Genomic DNA, 18,448 nt, shown 5'->3' with positions numbered 1-18,448 from the left:
ACCATGCCGCCCCCCACCCCTGAATTAGTTTGTTGTTACTTCCACATAAGGTATGCTAAGATGGCAAAGACTTTTACATTCATACGCCATATAAAACCTTGGTAATTGTATGTAGGTGTAATCATAACGTTTAGATTTTTTTCTGATACCAATTTACCTTTGCAAACATTCCAATAACCTTGATTAGGAGAACTCCTTCTTCATTTTCACCTCATCTTGCCCTTTTCCTAAAGAAATAACTCGCATTTCCTTTTTTTGCCTTTATAATTAGCAATAAAATCCTTATACCTCAAGCTGGAACATAGCAAAGAGATTTCCCTTTGTCTAGTTATGATTGATTGAACATTCAGTACCTTAATTCAGAGACTAGACTTGAAAAGGACTTTTAGTGAATAGAGAGCACTGTAAAAGCCTTTTGTATAGGGAAATGTAAGGGCTCATAGTTCACCTGGACCACTTTTCTTTCACGTTCAAGTCAATATGAATTCAAAAGCAGCTTCTTAAGCTGCAGAAAGTCAAACTTGAACAACTCAGAAAAAAGCCAAGGAATTTAAGTGTGCACCTGAAAGTATACAGAATATGGTTGACTTCTGAGGTTTATGCCATTGTACATAAAGCTTAACACAAAAGTAACAAAATGGTTCTTCTTGGTTGTGTAGAAAAACTAGTTCTGCTGTGGGGGCTGTTAATGCTGCTAGTACAAGATCTCAAGCCAAGAAAAAGTGTTTTCTGGGTTGGATCTTGTGTACTGTGTACTTCTGGCACAGGATGAAGCCATTTTGTGTTCTGTTAAATCCTACAATTTATAAATTTTGGAATACATTCAGGTATTAAAATTACCCTTTTAAGTAAATCCTGTGCATTGGGAAATGTACTGTACTGTTATAGCTTGTTGTATATCATTTTAAAATGTACTTCAATTATTTACTTTATGCCAAACATTGATAAAGTTTATTCTGTGTTACAGAACACGGAGAGATCAAAGGACTGGTACAAGACCATGTTCAAGCAGATTCACAAGTTAAACAGAGGTAACTAGCTCCAAAGCTTGATAGAAATTGCTTTGAATGTTGTGCACTGAAATTTAAAGTTGGTAATAAAGTTGTTCACATGGCTGACAGTGCTTACTAAGTTGTTAAAAAAGCCTTATATCTAGAAATGTTGTTTTACTTTATATGTTTATTTTTTTAAAACCAACTAAAGGAATGTTCCTGTGTTTGAACTGCAAGAATGTCTATGTTGTCCGGTTCATATATCAAGTTCACCTTTGATTGTGTTGAGTGTTGACATTTTAGAAGATAAATGTCTGAAGGCAAAGGAAACTTGAAATGTAAGCTCATCTGGTTACAATACAATTAAAGCATAACCTGGCATAGTAGCATACACACTTTTCTGTGCCAGTAGGTATCTCAGCCTTCTGTCCAGTTAAAAAATTGGTGTACCTTATAAATCACTTAAACTGTCCCTCCCAAGTTATGTACATATCTTAGATGCCTTCACCTTTGTTCACAGCCTGTCCTCATGAAAACCTCTTTATCATTTGGGTTTGGGCATTTGGACTGTATACCATAGCAAATGCAATAGTAAAGCAGACTGAAAGCCCTAGAAGAATTTATGTCTCTCAAAATAAATGTTGCAGCCTGGCCAAGTCAGTTGGTGTGGGTTAGTTCAATGCGTGTGGGGAAGTGGGTAAAGTATAGTCTATCTCAGCCATTGACAACCAAGGTTTCTCAAGAAATTGCCAGGGGTTCCTCGAGCGGTGGCTGATTGACCTCCCATAAGATGATGCCTTCACATCCAGATGACATCACCAGATGCTGGGTTTCCTCCATTTTAAAGCTCTGCCAGACCTTTACTGCTGCTTGCTGTTTGTTTGTGGGCCTTTCTGTCTGAAGTTTAGTCTTCAACAAGTGAAATGCATGCTCATTTGGGTTCAGATCAGGTGACTTGGCCATTCAAGAATATTTCACTTCTTTGCTTTAATAAACTCCTGGGTTGCTTTGGCTGTATGTTTTGGGTCATTGTCCTTCTGTATTATGAAACACCTCCCAATCAATGTGACTGCATTTAGCTGGATTTGAGCAGACAGTATGTCTCTGAACACCTCAGAATTCATTTGGCTGCTTCTGTCCTGTGTCACATCATGGATAAACACTAGTGTCCCAGTGCCACTGGCAGCCATGCACGCCCAAGCCATCACACTGCCTCCGCCATGTTTTACAGGTCATGTGGTATGCTTTGGATCATGAGCTGTTCCACGCCTTCTCCATACTTTTTTCTTTCCATCATTCTGGTAAAGTTTGATCTTGGTTTCATCTGTCCAAAGAATGTTTTTCCAGAACTGTGCTGGCTTTTTTAGATGTTTTTGACCAAAGCCCAATCTAGCCTTTCTATTCCTGAGGCTTATGAGTGGCTTGCACCTTGCAGTGCTCCCTCTGTATTTACTTTCATGCAGTCTTCTCTTTATGGTAGACTTGGATATCTATACGCCTACTTCCTGGAGAGTGTTGTTCACTTGGTTGGCTGTTGTGAAGGGGTTTCTCTTCACCATGATAATGATTCTGCGATCATCCACCACTGTTGTCTGTTGAGTTCACCAGTGCTGTGTTTCTTTCTCATGATGTACCAAACTATAGATTTTGCCACTCCTAATATTGTAGCAAATTCTCGGATGGGTTTTTTCTGTTTTTGCAGCTTAAGAATGGCTTGTTTCACCTGCATGGAGAGCTCTTTTGACCCCATGTTGTCTGTTCACAGCAAAATCTTGCACATACAAGCAACACCATCCTCAAATCAACTCCAGGCCTTTTATCTGGTTAATTGGTAATGACATAACGAAGGAATTGCCCACACCAGCCCATGAAATAGCCTTTGTGTCAATTGTCCAATTACTTTTAAGCACCTGAAATGAAGTGATTGTGTAAAAAAAGGCTTTAGTTCCTCACATTTTTATGCAATCTTTTTGTTCAACCCACTGAATTAAAGCTGAAAGTCTGCAGTTCAACTGCATCTGAGTTGTTTCATTTAAAATTAATTTTGGTAATGTACAGAACCAAAATTAGTAAAAAGTTGTCTCTGTCCAAATATTTATGGACCTAACTGTACCTTTTCATTTTATTAGTTGTGCACATGTAATGTAATTTACCTCTAAGCATTAACATAGTATTAGCAGTTAACATAATAATAGTGGTTATTTCCATCATTAGTGATTTAATGTTTTTTTAATTGAGCCTGTTTGCAGTTAAACAGTTTAGAGTTTGCAGGCACCAAGCCGTTCCGAAAAAAAAATCCCCCTTATCTTAATAAATCTCAGTTGTGTTTTGTTGCAGCAATTTCTGACAAAAATAATTAATTTGAAGTCTTTATCAGTGTGCAGTTAAATAACTCCCAGTAATTAATGTGCATATGGACATCACTTACTGCCCGGTCAGTGTAATTTACACACTGCTATATCCTGCACACAAAGGCATTTGGAAGCAGTTTCGGTTTGCCACAATATATTTGTATTGATATATGATGTTTGTAGACATTAAAATGAATCTACTAATTTTTGGTATACTAATGCCAAAGTAATATTTCCTGGCCTTGGTTTTTTAAGAGTTTAAAAATGTATGTAAGTCCTGAAATAAAAAAAGTATATATTGCAGCTTCTCAGTTCTGAGATGTAGTGGCTTTATTAATTTTTTTATCCATCATTTTGAAAATAATAGGCTTCCTGTCTCTGCGGGCTACACTCCTTCACTGTATCTTTAGAAGAAGCCATAGTTGCCATCACTATCTCTGCCATATAACATTTCACTCTTGGAACTATGCAAGTGGAGTGAACTATAGACTGGAACTAGTAGACCTTAAAGAGAAATAGCAATCCAAGCAGTGCATATATATATAATATATATTTGGTACAATATAACCCTAATAGTAGCGTGGATTTGACCTGGGGGGGGGTAGACCTTAAATAGAATCTGTTCGTACTAAAAGAGGGATATGCCACTAAGACATGATGAATTAAACTTCACCCCAGTTTCTGTAATACTCTTCTTGGTGGAGGTGACGTCAGAGATGGAAGCCCAGGAACATAAAATGAACACTGGTTTAATAGTTTTAGGTGCAGTGGATATCTGGCATTTGGGTTTCCATTTTTTTTCATATGTTTGGATGTGTTTGGTTAGCTTAGGAGTTATGTCCTGTACAGGCGTCCGATGGACGTCAGATGATTGTTGCCGAAATGATCTTTTATCATTGTTTCCAGTGACTGATGAACAAACAAGCACTGTACATACAGTACAATTCTGTTTTATGGGGAGGGGAGGGAGGAGAACAAGCAAGTGGCGCACCCCACAATGTTCTCCTCCATTGAAATGCATAGTGGACATTCCCAATGCTATGGCGGATTGAACACCAAGGTAACTCGCTTACACGTGTCAGATTTTTGCCATTTGTCTTGGGCTAGGCTAGAATCATCTGACGTGTATACAGCCCTAACCTACACCCAAAATTCTTTTAAGATAAAGAAGTAGTCTGGAGCAGGACATTGTTACCTGTATGGATCAGCAACTAATGTATTTCACAACAGTTAGAACTGTCTAATTCAAACATAAAAATGATTAAGCAAATTATTGCATTAGATTGTTGTCAAGGTTTTCTATGTTGTACAATGATAATAACATATTTGGACCAATAATTGAGCACTACATCTGCCTTTATACATGATTACCTCTGCAATGATAGCAGCAACATTGATAAAGAATTTTCTTTATATAATTTTCCAGTAGGCTGTTTCTCTTACTATAATTTTCCTCTTTTCTGTAAAACTTTCATCAGTTCTCTCATTTTCACTGCTCTTGTTAGACTCTACTGAAGAAAACCCTTATACCCCAACATATACATTTCCTGAACTACCTGAGGTCAAGCCTCAAACAGAAGGTATCATCAGATTGGTTTGAGAGTGGATGTGTGTACTGATGTTATATCTAGAGATATAATGCAACAAATATATATAACATCTACCTGGCTTACCTAACCAAAGTGTAGAAGAAATGCTTTAACATTTTACCAATGTTATACAGCCTTAACACATTTAAAGAGACTCTATAGGCTTCCTAAAGTATTATATATCAGTCAATGTGCCTAGCCAAGTATCAATGTGTAATAATATTTTATAGCCTTTTTCTATGCATAGGAAAGGTTTGTGCACACACTGTGCTTTCATGATTCCTTGTCTTACTGCAAGTTCAATGACCATCATACTGACTGAAAACACAAGACTTTGTGTTTGGCCTTTGGCTGATCATGTTTAGCAATCTTTTAGCAGGCATGCTACCTACATTTCCTTATACATAAGAAAGTATTTTCCAATATCTTTATAAATATGAAATGGCATGCATGAATATGAGTCGTGTAATACTTTAAGGTTGTTCCCAGAAAATGTATTATAGTTTCCCTTTAAAAACAAAATGTAGTTTTCAAAACCATACTAAAGCAAAAATAGGCATTATAAATGATAAGATTGCATCTTTCAGAATGCAGGAATAGCTAGCTGTGCGTTGGGTGGTCAGTAATGAGACAGGGATAACATACTAACATAATTGAAATTTGGAAATAACCATAGAGATGCTGAACGTCCTCTGCTTTTCTGTGCTGCTTTTCTCTGCTGCAGAATTCAATCCTTACACTCCCACCTACCAGTTTCCTGTCTCTACTCCTAGCCCTAGCTCTGAAGGTAATTGGAAAGATCACAATCAGATATGGTGTACATACTTTGCTTTGAGTCTGTTCAGCTCTTTAGTATAACCATATCAGATTTTTTAATACTATATACTACTATATGTTTTATATTAAGTACTTAATATAAACATAGATTTGCGCCTGGACATGCAGTGGTGTTTCTGCTTTTGTTTGCTGTGAATTAACACTAATATATGGCTTATTATCTTGCTTGTGGTTAATCTTTTATCTCCACCAATTTTCAGGTGCCAGAGCTATTTGTAGCACAGGGAATAGGATTTCTAATGTCCACAAAATTTCAACTTGTCTCCCTCTAAGGAAAATCAACTTGCAGATTTAATTGATAGCATTTCTCCTGGATTCAGTTGCAAATGTTTTAAACCTAAGCTAACATTCTGTTAATGGCAGAAGCCTGACTCTGTGACTTTGTGCCACTGCATTTAACAAATGTTGCTATGATCAATTGTTTTGGCATCTTAATAAAGAACTGTTAGTAGAAAACCCAGCTGAGGCTTGCCAATTCTTCTAATTTTATAGTAAGCATTTCCAAATTCAGTAATGATAATATATCAAATAATCAAGCAATAGAAAATTTTACATTTTAACATATTGAAATATAGATGAGTGTGGTGAATTATTGTTAATCCCTACCCAGCTGACATTGCAAAAATCAAACTCTGCTTTTACTGTTGGTGCTCAAATATAAAACCAAGGTGCTTACGTTTACGTGTGGCCATCACTGCTAACATTCAAGACGATGTCAATCAAATAACATGAATAAATACATCCACGATGTTATTTTTAAAACATTTATTTTAAAGGGGGAAAATGTTCAACTACATGGGTTTAATATATCTTCTTTCCCCTTTGTTACAGGGTAAAGTATTTTGTAGGTTTTGAGTTGCTTATGATGGGTCCCTTGCTCTTAAATTAACTATTGTAGATGGTGCTGGGTCCTTGTGTATAGTGTGTAAAAAAAGAAAAACAAATATAACTCTAATAATGTCTTAGACAGCAAGCGTTTGTTAAATACTTTATATCAGGACACAGCACCATCTAGTGATGTGACCCAAGAATAAGCCGAGAAACTTTTCTACTGGCATTTCAGGTAAAAAAAAATCTTGGTTTGTACTTGTATTTACAGCAATATGCATTCCTGGGAAAGGTTTCTTGCTATTTTCTTGAACATTTGAAAATCCCAATGTTTATTGTTAAGAGATTATAGAAGGAAGGTTGAGGGTTCATGTTGGCACTTAGTAGAACACCAAAGATCTCATATAAAAGAGATATTCTAGAACTACATCACGATCCTATGTTTCATATATTAGGCATTATACCGGTAAGTTTTGGGATAAGAATGTCTGGTTCCTGCATATTTTGCCAATCACCCATGGGGAACAAAGAAGTTGTTGTACAAAAATGCATACACTGATCAATGGTTGCAGAATATGTAAAATACACGCAATATCTATTGGCTATAGATGTATTTGTACTGCCTATTACTGGTCTGCATGGAAGTAAAAAAAAGCACATGCAATCTGTTTCAGGGGATTGATCTTTTTGTATTATATGTGTCTGGGTGCTGTAGGTAATACGTTATGAAAACAAGTGGACGTCTCCTGTAGGCCATATGCCTACTTTTCAGGCATACAGAAATCTCTCAAAGCCTTTTAGCACTTGTTTTGTTTTCAGGATCACCTAATTAAAATGTTTCCTAAAGCTAATCTTTTTAATATATACAGTTTGGCAACATTTTAAGCAGCAAGCTGAAAACTTTGGCAGTTTGGGTTGAATAGGTTTCTTGTTTGCTGCTGAAATACATCAGATATTTCAATAATACATTTATACTACTGCCAGGATTGCTCCCTGAACAACAAACACTGTTTATACTGTTATGCAACAGCTTGCAGTGTCCTGTGTGCTCATAATTATCTTTGCCTCTATGTAGCTTGTGGTTTTCTCTGATATCCATGGTATGTTGTTGATTTTTGCATGCCAAAGCCCCAATACATGTTACACTTCTAGTTGGGGCACATGCCCAGATTAATATAGACTAAAATTAAATTGCTATAGATGCCAAAAAGGTATTGGTTTTGTGGCTTCTGCCAAAGTTTTAAATCTCTTTAAAACAATTCCTGCAGTAGGTTTATTGGCTGGCACCAGCATTGGTCTCATATTCTGCTGTCTTGATACAGACAATTGTAAGGCTTTGGAGCTTTTGATTGCCCTGGAGCATTAGCATGGATTTTTTTCATGTGCATTTTTTTCTGCATTGCAGATACCCCTTTGTGCCCTTTTTTTATACAGGGTCTATATACTCATTTTCAACCTTCAATTTTATAGTGCTAGGTTCCCGAGTGATCTATCACCAGGTCTCAATACATTCACATAGTTGGAAGGGATGTCTAAAGCCCTCAAGTTGCCTAGTACAGCTTTCATGTTTGTTAGTGGTGAAAAGTAAAGTTGAAGCACAGAAACTGTCAATGTGATTTACAAATGTCTAATTAGAATGATATTACGTTATCACATGGTTTGCTGTTTATGTGCATAGAGGACTTATGTGATGTCCGCCACCAGTGAGTGTGGTGGTGCAAAGGCAGTTGAGGTCTCCCATACTATTGTGCCTATAAAGCCACCTTCTATAGCAGAATACATTTTGTACAAAGTTTACTCACATGCATCTTTTTTCCATTGGAGAATTCCATTGGTAATTGGAGAATTATTATTGTTAAAACACCCAAGAGAGTCATCCTCGTGTTTCATTTCTTTGAGGTGCTGTTTCTGGTTCATGAATAAATATAAAATCTTTTTGCCAGAATTGTCTCATTTCTTTTCTTTTTAATTTTTAGATGATGAATCGGATTCCTATCCAAACTATGGGAGACATTCATATATAGAAGATGGTAAGATTTTCATGTATCTATTATCTTTGACCATTTTTATGTTCAGTGATCCACAAAGGGCATGAACATATTGTATCCCCATTTCTCACCTTTCTGATTGCCTAAATAGCTTTTTTTTATACTTATATGCGTCTCCTTACCCAATGGAATGTTTTTCTTGCACAGAAAGCTGACATTGCAGATCTGATTCTGTACCAATGCCTGATCCCAGTTACATTATAGAGTGCAGTGTATTGTTTGACCACTAGGTGGCAATGCCAGTGTTCTAAGTCAACAGAGTTCTTTTTTCTGCAATACAAATCTCCTGCAATGTATGACCACTGCTTTGTAGTCACAAATCATTTAAACTAAAATGCAATGCCTAAATTCTCCTTGGACACAATTCTGCATGGACACAATGATTATTATATTTTAAACCCAATGTGCAATGGATTCATTCAGAAATTTTGCAGGTTACTGTATGTTTGCATCTTTGCATTTCCCTGCAGGGTTTCAAGTTTAACACATTATTCAGCCATAAATCTTGAACATAACCAGGTGAAACAGTGTGCAACCACTCAGCAAAAATTATATTTGGGGATTTAAACCGTCTACTAACCGAACTAAAAAGTATTCCTTATTCTGAAAACAATTCTGACCATAGTTATCAAGCTCACCTAATCTGATTTATCTGTGATAAAATATAAAATGAAAAAACAATCTCAATTATTAGGTTTATATACAATTTTAAGCCCTGACACTTTTCCAGAGCTATTAATGGCGAGCATGAGGTTCCTGTATAATGTCAGTAATATTTGAGCCCCTTTTTTTTCTTTTGTGACATATTATAACACTATTTTCCTGGCTGTGTTTAGTTGTGAGTCACGGACCTGGAACATACATGGAACAAATGAATATTGAAGATGAATTACAGTTTCATAACTCAACCCTTGTTCTGGGTTTATGACTACTTTTGGGGACTAAGCTCTATAATGACAGCCAAGCAACTACAATTTAGTAAATTACAAATCAATGTGATTCACTTATCTAATGAAAGTTTAGTGCAATATATGTTTAGGTATGGAAGATAGTTTGGTAATGACATTTAGCTGCTCTCATGGAACTTTCATTAACTCTTGGTTCTGGCTGGTAATATGCAGGACAATCACAGGCTTCAGTACCACGTTCCAGAAGTGAGATGGATCACATCGACGTTGAGAGTAATGTTCGCAGGTCTGTCACCTTACCTCTCCCAACACGATCCTCATCCCTCAAACCAAGCCATGAAAGGTAATATGCGTTATAAATATAAATAAATAAATATATATATATATATATATATGTGTGTGTGTGTGTGTGTGTGTGTGTCAAATATGCTATTGTACTAAAGGTTGAAAGGTTTTTCCGAGTTCTGTGGTGTTTAATACATTTCAACTGTAATTTAATAGTAAAAATCATAAAATGCAGACCATGGTGTGGAGTTGCACTGATCCATAGAGTGCACTCTGCATTATACTGTAAAATGAACACCCTGATTGGAGGAGAGGTAAGTCACAAAACTTTGACAGATCACATGACCATTATCTACTTTCCCCATTTATTGGAACAAATAGGGTTTTGCTTTCTTAGAGTACTAAACAATGTGAAGCTGTAATCACATTTTAAGAGATAGTGGTGTGCTTTTTAAAGCAACATATCTATCCTTTTTAACTGAATCTCGCAGTGTAAAAAAACAGACCACTTTAGTACAAAGAATTTTAGAACTCTTCTTTATACCATCTCGGTTTATTTGCTTCTCCATGTTCTTATCCTCGAAGTGCATACAAAGAAAATATTTTTTCCTAATTAAAACTGAGGGGATTTTTTATTTTATAACTGTCTCCTTGTCCTGCTAGTAAATGAAAGAGAAAGACAGTGGGTTTCTTAGCAGCAATTTCAAATATATTGTATTAGGAACAAAAGAGTATAAACATCTAAAAAAAAGTAGGGTATATTCCACTCATTAGTTTTGTGTTTTTTCCCATTAGCATTTCTCTTTCTTTTCTCACATTATCCTTTTTTTTACCTTATTACCCTTATATCCTTATTTAGGAGGGGAGTGGCACCCTTTAATATTTCCAGAGGCAGAAAAGCAAATCCTGCCAGGAGTCCACTTCATAAAATCTTGACATCCCACATAATGATTCTTAGCTGAAGTCTCATAGCAATTTTCTAGTATACAGTTTGTGGCAGAGCTGGCTTCAGCCAGATGAAGTTCCTTTTAGCCTCTTGGGAAAGTTAATGTATTGTTATTCTGCCAGGACAGATCATTTCTTCCCATAATGAGTACATGTCTCCAAATCAAGCTAGAAAATCTTTACAATTTCCTAGCGCTTGCATTGAAATGTCCTACTTGCTTCATCGGTAGCCTAACCTATCTGTACACAGGTTGTGACATTCTTCTTTCATTACATTATAACATAGTTAAGTTTAATTCAAACCATCTTCTGTCTGGAAATGAATAAGAAGAATGACATATTAGCTGTTGGCCAGGCATTGGAAAGGGTTACATAGGGCCTCTCCCTGTACTTGTATGTCCTGGCCCTTCACCAAGGAGAAGTTTCCTAGGAACACAACAAGAAACATCTGCTTATCTGCCTGCACGTTCTGAGCGGGTTAATAATTGTGTTCTCTACGAAACAGATGAACAGAGTCTATTTGTGTTCTATCATATACAGCGAGACCATAGTACAGACTCATGTACATTATAGCCGATGAAATGTGCCCCTGATCCCCAGTACATTTCCTGCCTGGAGATGGGAATAGCTGGACGCGGGATTAGCAGCCCTGGAATATTTCCATCCACAACACATGTTTCCTTGGTAACTGGGAGCTTTCACACTTAATTGCTTTCCTTGTCCACAGGAATGATTGGGATCCCCCAGACAAGAAGGTCGACACCAGAAAATACCGTGCGGAGCCAAGAAGCATTCATGAGTACCAGCCTGGGAAATCCTCAGCACTCGTCAATGAGAAGATGGTAATGTAACTCAAGGCAGCCGCTCAATCTGTTTGTTATTGCTTGACCTGTGTATGCGGGGGGTGGGTTGATGCGGAGCCATTACTAATACCCAGTTCAGAACCAGACTAGTAGAACTGAACGGCACTGAGCAATGACAAGGATTCTTTATTTGTAAGTATTGGAGCTGTGTTCATACATTCCATCTAGTTCTTGGTGCATTTTATCGTCCAAACTAATCAATATTCCAGCTCAGGAAGTAACTCTTTGTGACCTAGATGTTAAATGTAATTGATTGCGTCTAAAAATGATCTACTCTCAGCGTAATATGGATTTGTCACTTTTATGGTGTGACATTTGTGCATGTCGGCATTAACGGATCACGTTTTTCTACTTTTTACACGTTTTGTTGTTTTATTCACCTGTTATATTTTACATCATGTCAGAGAAAGTGGAGTAATGTTGTGTCTTGAGTTTTATTGGTAAATGTTAACCATTTCTTTGCCATAGGTCCCGTTTTAAGTATCTCTAACCGTTACTAACTGGAACAATGTTTTACAAACCATTTCTCAGAACAGTTGGTGTTTTAGATTTTTTACAGTGTTAATAATGAGCCAGTTTTATTACCTGGAAGTTTGGAAAGTAGATACACAAATACAAAAAGAAAAATGTTGGGGATATTATATGAAGCTGTCATATATCTAATAGATATATATACATTTTTGTAACAGGAAAGACTCTAGCCAAAGACCTGCTTTAAACTCTCACTGGAGCATTTTGTGGATAAATTTTATAAAAGGGAAATTTACATTGCTGATGGCATAGACATTGCTATTTCAGACATTGCTAGTGTATAGTCCTATAGTTATAGTGGGGAAGGTGCTAGAATTATGTGAAATATAGTGGATAACATACTTGATTATTTAATTGACACATGTTGACAAATTTTTATAGTAAAGATTCCTCTTTGATAGTAAGCTATTGATTTAATGAATACGAGTATCTCAGTTGAGGATAAAAGCTTTGAGCTTTATTTTAGGGTTCTGCAGCAGCTAGCATCTCATAGTTCCACCTTTTAGTTCCATAAAATGTCAATTTCCTTCCTGAAACAGAGGAGGGTCGGCTTTTTACATTATCATGTAAAGTAATTATTTCTCTCAATGGTCAAGGCAAGTTGGTGGAACAGGACGAGTAAATGTAAGAAAAAGTAGGATATTTTAATCAATCGATACCTTCTAATACCTGAAATATCAGTTCTGGGTCAGTCCTGGGTGTGCGTTCATTCACATACCATCATTTGATTCCTAAGACAGGAAGATTTGGTAGTACTTGACACAAGGTACAGATTCCAGACTCTTCAAATAGCAACCGTGGGAGGTGTTTGGTCGACCTTAATTTCATTATTCATTTTGTTTCGCCTTATTGAAAAAAGTTAGTCATAGCTGTTTCATTTCGTGTCTAAGCTGGAAATCTTTAATTTTGTATGCTGAGCTGTCACTATCATTCTAAAAAAATGATACTAAAAAATCATCAAAGCAGCACATTATGTGAAACTGTTTTTGTACCATTAAGATAATGTCATAGCTCTTCTGTACTTTTAATTTCTGGTGCTGCTGGAAGGCTGAACTATATTGCATAGCCAAACAATTGTAGACACCAATAGGAGCTTGTTTGATATCCTACTTTAAAACTATGGCCATAACAAAAAGGATTGACTAACTTATGACTGAAGCAGCTTCAATCTCTACAGGGAGGTTTTACACAAGAGTTGCTCTTCATATTGTCTTAATATAACTATGTAATTAAAGAAAAAAAATCTCAAAGCAGAACTATAGTTCCACAAAAATAATTTGCGGTCAGTCAAGTTCATTATTACAGAAGAGACCAGTGATGTACCTCTATGGTACCAAGAAACTTTTGGCTGTGTATTTTTTCATCATATGGCTTGAAAAGCCTGGATTTATATAAGGTTTACTTTATTCACCACTAGCATTTCTAGCATGCAGTAAAGTTAAGGTAACACTAGATGGTAGTCAGATGTTTCATGTTACAGTACAGTCTTACCCAGCTGTGATGTGTTTGAGGATAAGCAGCCAAGCAATATGTAAACTCATATGACCTTTATGCCTTTTATCTCTATTTCAGTATTATTATGTTTTATTCATACTTTGTTGTAAAATGCTGATACATATGATGATCATTTGCAAAAAAAAAAAAGATAGGAAGTTTAGAAAATTGCTTCATCAGTGTGATGTTTTGAGATATTTTCTTAAACCCCAAATACTTACTGGGTGCTTATGTGCAGGAACTTTATAACATTGCCTATGTTCTAGTTTGCACGCCACAACAGGAATTGTCTGAACGGATCAAATTTAAAAAAATATTAATGTTTGAATGAAGAATTAAAATTACCTAACATGCTAAAGCTTATTTGTGTTTTCGGTAACTAGTCTATTTTAAGGATAGTTACCTGTGAAGGGCAACCTTATCTACTTGAAGTGCCGCTAATGAACCCCCAAAAAGCACCCATTAAAATGTTGTAGTTTAATAATTTCCTGCAAAATTTTTGCTAGCATTATAAATGTAGGGTCCTGGAAACCTCTACCGAGCTTGTGTTGTTTGCTTGCATTGTATTACCTTTAGAAATACAATGTCCTATTTAAAGCTGAACTTCAGCTAGAGTTAACAAATGACAGCATTGGACATGATTTATTTAAGCTTTCCAAGAATAGAGAAGATAGACTATCATCAGACCACTTGAGTGATCCAGCAAACCTGAAATGAATTTGGTCAAGGATTGAAAACGTTTGCCAAAAAGGTTTGCTGGATATTCTTCTCCAATCTTGGAGAGGTTTCATAATTCAGACCCAATGTGATTCATTAAAATGTATGTTAATTTCAGCTAGTTTAGGCCAATCAACTTGTAATTCTGATTGATTTAAACTCGTTTACACGAATCTGAGTGTACAACAACACTAAAATTCAGATGACCAGCATGGTATCCAAAGTCTCTTTACTTCTTTGATCATGTGTGTACCAGGAAATGTGCTGACAGAAGACAAAAGCACAGTAAATGCCCCATAAGTGTCCTGCTCTTCTTTCATTGTCCAATCAGCAGGCTTGGGTCTGTCTAGCCTTTTCTACGATTGCCACATGTGTATTTATTCTGTGTATTCATCTGCTCTCCTGATGTTCAGCTTTAAATACTTGTCTATATATAAGATATTTTCAGATATTACTACTAACCCTTTTTTAAAGGATATCCTGTTTTGCTATACTTGAGTCTATGATGTTTAATGTAAACATAGCATCATTAAATAAACTGTATTTCCCATTTAAAGTACAGTATGTGTAAAGATAGAAGTATAAGATAAGTGTACAGCTATTTCTGACAAGTATAGTCTGCCTTACTCCTGTTGTGTTCCTTCCAGCATGCATACACTGTTTATACTGTCACTTTATCCATTGTATTACTAACTTGTCTCCTGTATCCTGTGTGTCTTGTGTCTCATCCAGTGTCGGATTGTGCTGGGAGATCTGTTTCTTGCATATCCATGTTCTGTTAAAGATGCTGGATGAAGTGTGCCCTAACTGTGACAGATTGTAAATCTTTTGGTTTTCAGTCTTGGCAGTGGAAAGTTGGAAAATCTGCATCTCTAACAGGCCCTATTTCTGTGTGTTCTTTTTCATGATCTTCTTCTCCTTCTTCCTTCCATTCCCCTGTCATGACCTTTGTAGACTCGGGATAAAAGCCCAGAAGAGATAGATTTAAAGAATGAGCCTTGGTATAAATTCTTTTCCGAGTTGGAATTTGGGAAACCGGTAAGTAAGGATAGATTTCAGCTTTCTTTGTTCTTTACAAAGCTGCAGATAAGATGATGATGTCAACTGAGCCATGGCCTGTTTTTATTAGAACCCAGAATAGGAAATCTAAAAATATGACTGTAATGATGAATGTACATTACAAAGCCGATATTTACCATTCTTATCTGGGTACAGTGGTTGTTATGGAACAGGGGGCTTTGTAAACCTACAACAGGGCAAACGTACATGATTTTTGGTTTATAAATATTACCTTTTATAGACGTTATTATAGGTAATATTATTTAAAGATATAGAATGTAAAAAAAGCCTGGTCAGTCAACACTTTCATTTCATTTTCTAGCCCTTGTTTTCCCCTATTGTTCATTACTTGTTTCTTTAAATCAGTCACTTCTTTTTTTACTATTGTGTTTTATTCCATTATGTATACCATCATATTTGCAGTGTTTTACATGTTATAGTACGTGTGTACTTTATGTGTGTACTTACGGATCTCACAGCAAAAAAGTACAACATAAAACACATTTTCATTCACAATGGTTTCATGTCAGTTAACAACATTTCATCTTCAGAAAATTGTACAGGAAAGGGTTTGAGGTACAAAATGGTATTTTTTAAGTCTTTTCTTCTTGGGTCTGCACTTCATAATAATTTTAAATCCACTATGAAAACTTAGAAACATGCTTCTTTTTAAAAGTATCACTATAAAAGATACCCAACTCCTGGGCTGGAGTTGTTTGTAGTAATTAATAAATTTCTTGCTGTCCACTGTAGGTTGGGAAAATAATCACAAAACATTGGTGTAGGCAACATACATGTTTTATGTTGCACCATATTTATGTAATCGGCCATAATCAGTTTACAATTTACAATTCATAAACATATCTTCATGCTTTTAATTGTTTTCCTGATTGTATCAAACTTATGAAGTAATAATCTGTGTGGTTTGGCTTGCATCTGTTGTGGATGTGGTGAATTAATTAATTCTGAGTTTTTTGTAATGAAATTGCAGTGTGCCATATGTCTTTAACCAGGCCTGTACTAAAAAAAAAAAAAAACTCCCTCATTTTTCCTAAATTTAAGAGGAACTACACTGAAAAGTGCCTAAAACAAAAAAAAAACACTTATCTTCAATCCCGTAGGGCAGTCAGATCCATCCAGAGGTGTCTTCCATCGGGTCCCGTGTTGTCCCATTATCCATCCTCGAGCCAGTGTGCCGGTAGGCGCCATCTTCGTCTCTTTTTCCGGGTTCTTCTTCCTACGTCACCTGACCCAGGCGCGAGATCTGGTGATGTAGGTTGGGGAAAAAACTTGCCGATCTCACTGCACACGTCTAAGATGCTCGGGCATGCGCAAAAGGAGCCTTATTCTGAAAAGAGAAGAAAAGGAGCACCCAAGAGCCTCCCGGAAGGCTTTGTGCTCCTATTCATTCCCGATTGCCTAGGCGATTGTGACTTAGGGGGTGGTACTGCGCCCCTTTTTTTTTTTTTGCACTAAAAAAAAAAAACAAACAACAGAATTTTTACCTACATGAAAAGCGTCATAGGAGACATGTATTTCCTATTCTGGAAAAAACTGTTTAAGAGGCTTCTATGATGTTTGGTCCTTAAACGCCCATGTGTGTTTGCACCAATCTGAAGTTCAAGCAAACTACATATCTCATCATGTGACCAGCCACTGTCTGGAGCTTTGGTTCCTGCAGAATAGGAAACTATTAGGTGTTTTAGCATGTTATTTTAAGGGAGCTTGCTCCCTTGCTACTTCAAGCAAGATCGTCAGGTGGAAGTTTAATTTATGTATAGACATGCTTTTTTTAATAAAACCCCTACATTTCAATTTTTTCATGCTTCCGTTCCATTCCATATCTTATGACCTATAGGCTTTGCCAATACCTTTAATCTTCTTTTTTTTTTTTTTTTTTTTTTTTTTTTTTTTTTAACTTTTTTATTACATGCCTTTCATATACCTTCATCTTTCTAGCTGCTTCCACAAGTAAAAGTAGCTTGGATGAGCTGTGTAGGTATGGTTTAATATTAGGATGATGGGCAAAGGATACTTCAGAGCCATAGGTGTATTTTTTACAGGCCACATAAATGAAGTGTAAATGTAAATTTGAATCAAATCCTGTATTTCATTTTGTACTGTTATTGCATAATGTAAATGTGCATTATAAGTTAAATAAAACCAACATTATAAATCATGAACCTTAATATTGAGCTCTCTCACCTGCAATTCCTAGTACATCTTGATAACTGCAATTAAATCCTTGCCCTAATCAACCACTAATTTAAAAAGAGATATAGATTTGCTGTACTTTAAGCTGATTAGAAATAATTACTAGCAGGAAACCATTTTGGTACAGTTTTAGTACCTCAATTTGTAGGTACACACAACAGCTATGGAGGCTGTTGAGGTAAAAGGTGGAGCTCCCTTCTTGTGAAATGAAAAGCCCCTAGACTATGGGAAAACAAGTGACCTAGCCCTTTATCAACTACTCAATGCCCGAAATAATAAAATCAATAAATAGATTTTCATGGCTTTGTTATAAGAAGCAATCTTTTATAAACACCAATCATTTTTTATCCTATGCTCATTTGCCAAGCCCTGGGCATCTGTAAGGTATGTCTTGCCATAAATGATTGTGCATTAATAGCACCAGGGCAGCATGAGACTGGAAAGACCACCAGATCTTACACCAGCCCTTCTGTATTATACTAGAATTTAAATCTAGTTGCAAATATTACCCCTTTTAGGTATTTCCAGTGTGGTGGCCCATATACTATTTATGAATAAAAACCCAGAGCTTGTCAAGTCTTAACAACTCACCAGAATAGCTGATCAAAAATTCTATTCAAACTGTTCCAGATAAATTTGTTCCTAATAATCCTTCTGCCAGAAAACTGCACATGTTTAGCAAAATTTATTTTAGTACAATGATCTGATTCAATAAAAATTTGTCGCAGGAAACACTATGAATGGAAATTATGATGGTCAATTGTTTGCTTTGTTAGGTTTTTCACGG

At 36.2% G+C, this 18,448-nt stretch overlaps 1 protein-coding gene across 26 annotated transcripts in view; it reads left to right on the top strand.

Annotated features, from left to right (window-relative positions):
- Positions 1-18,448, top strand: part of SORBS1 (sorbin and SH3 domain containing 1) — a 223,109-nt gene that overhangs the window by 157,887 nt on the left and 46,774 nt on the right. For 21 of the 26 annotated variants that reach the window (XM_072425107.1, XM_072425108.1, XM_072425114.1 and 18 more), the window contains 7 exons: positions 968-1,031; positions 4,849-4,923; positions 5,657-5,719; positions 8,574-8,627; positions 9,767-9,896; positions 11,511-11,625; positions 15,343-15,426. In XM_072425107.1, coding sequence (XP_072281208.1) covers positions 968-1,031; positions 4,849-4,923; positions 5,657-5,719; positions 8,574-8,627; positions 9,767-9,896; positions 11,511-11,625; positions 15,343-15,426 — 585 coding nt within the window. The remainder of the gene's footprint in view (positions 1-967; positions 1,032-4,848; positions 4,924-5,656; positions 5,720-8,573; positions 8,628-9,766; positions 9,897-11,510; positions 11,626-15,342; positions 15,427-18,448) is intronic. The other 5 variants (XM_072425121.1, XM_072425117.1, XM_072425134.1 and 2 more) reach the window with 3 other exon arrangements.

This window comes from Pyxicephalus adspersus, chromosome 10 (assembly GCF_032062135.1).
Source record: "Pyxicephalus adspersus chromosome 10, UCB_Pads_2.0, whole genome shotgun sequence".
In the NCBI taxonomy this organism is placed as follows: Eukaryota; Metazoa; Chordata; class Amphibia; order Anura; family Pyxicephalidae; genus Pyxicephalus; species Pyxicephalus adspersus.
The sequence above is the reverse complement of the archived record's forward strand: the minus strand, read 5'-3'. Positions and strand labels throughout refer to the sequence as shown.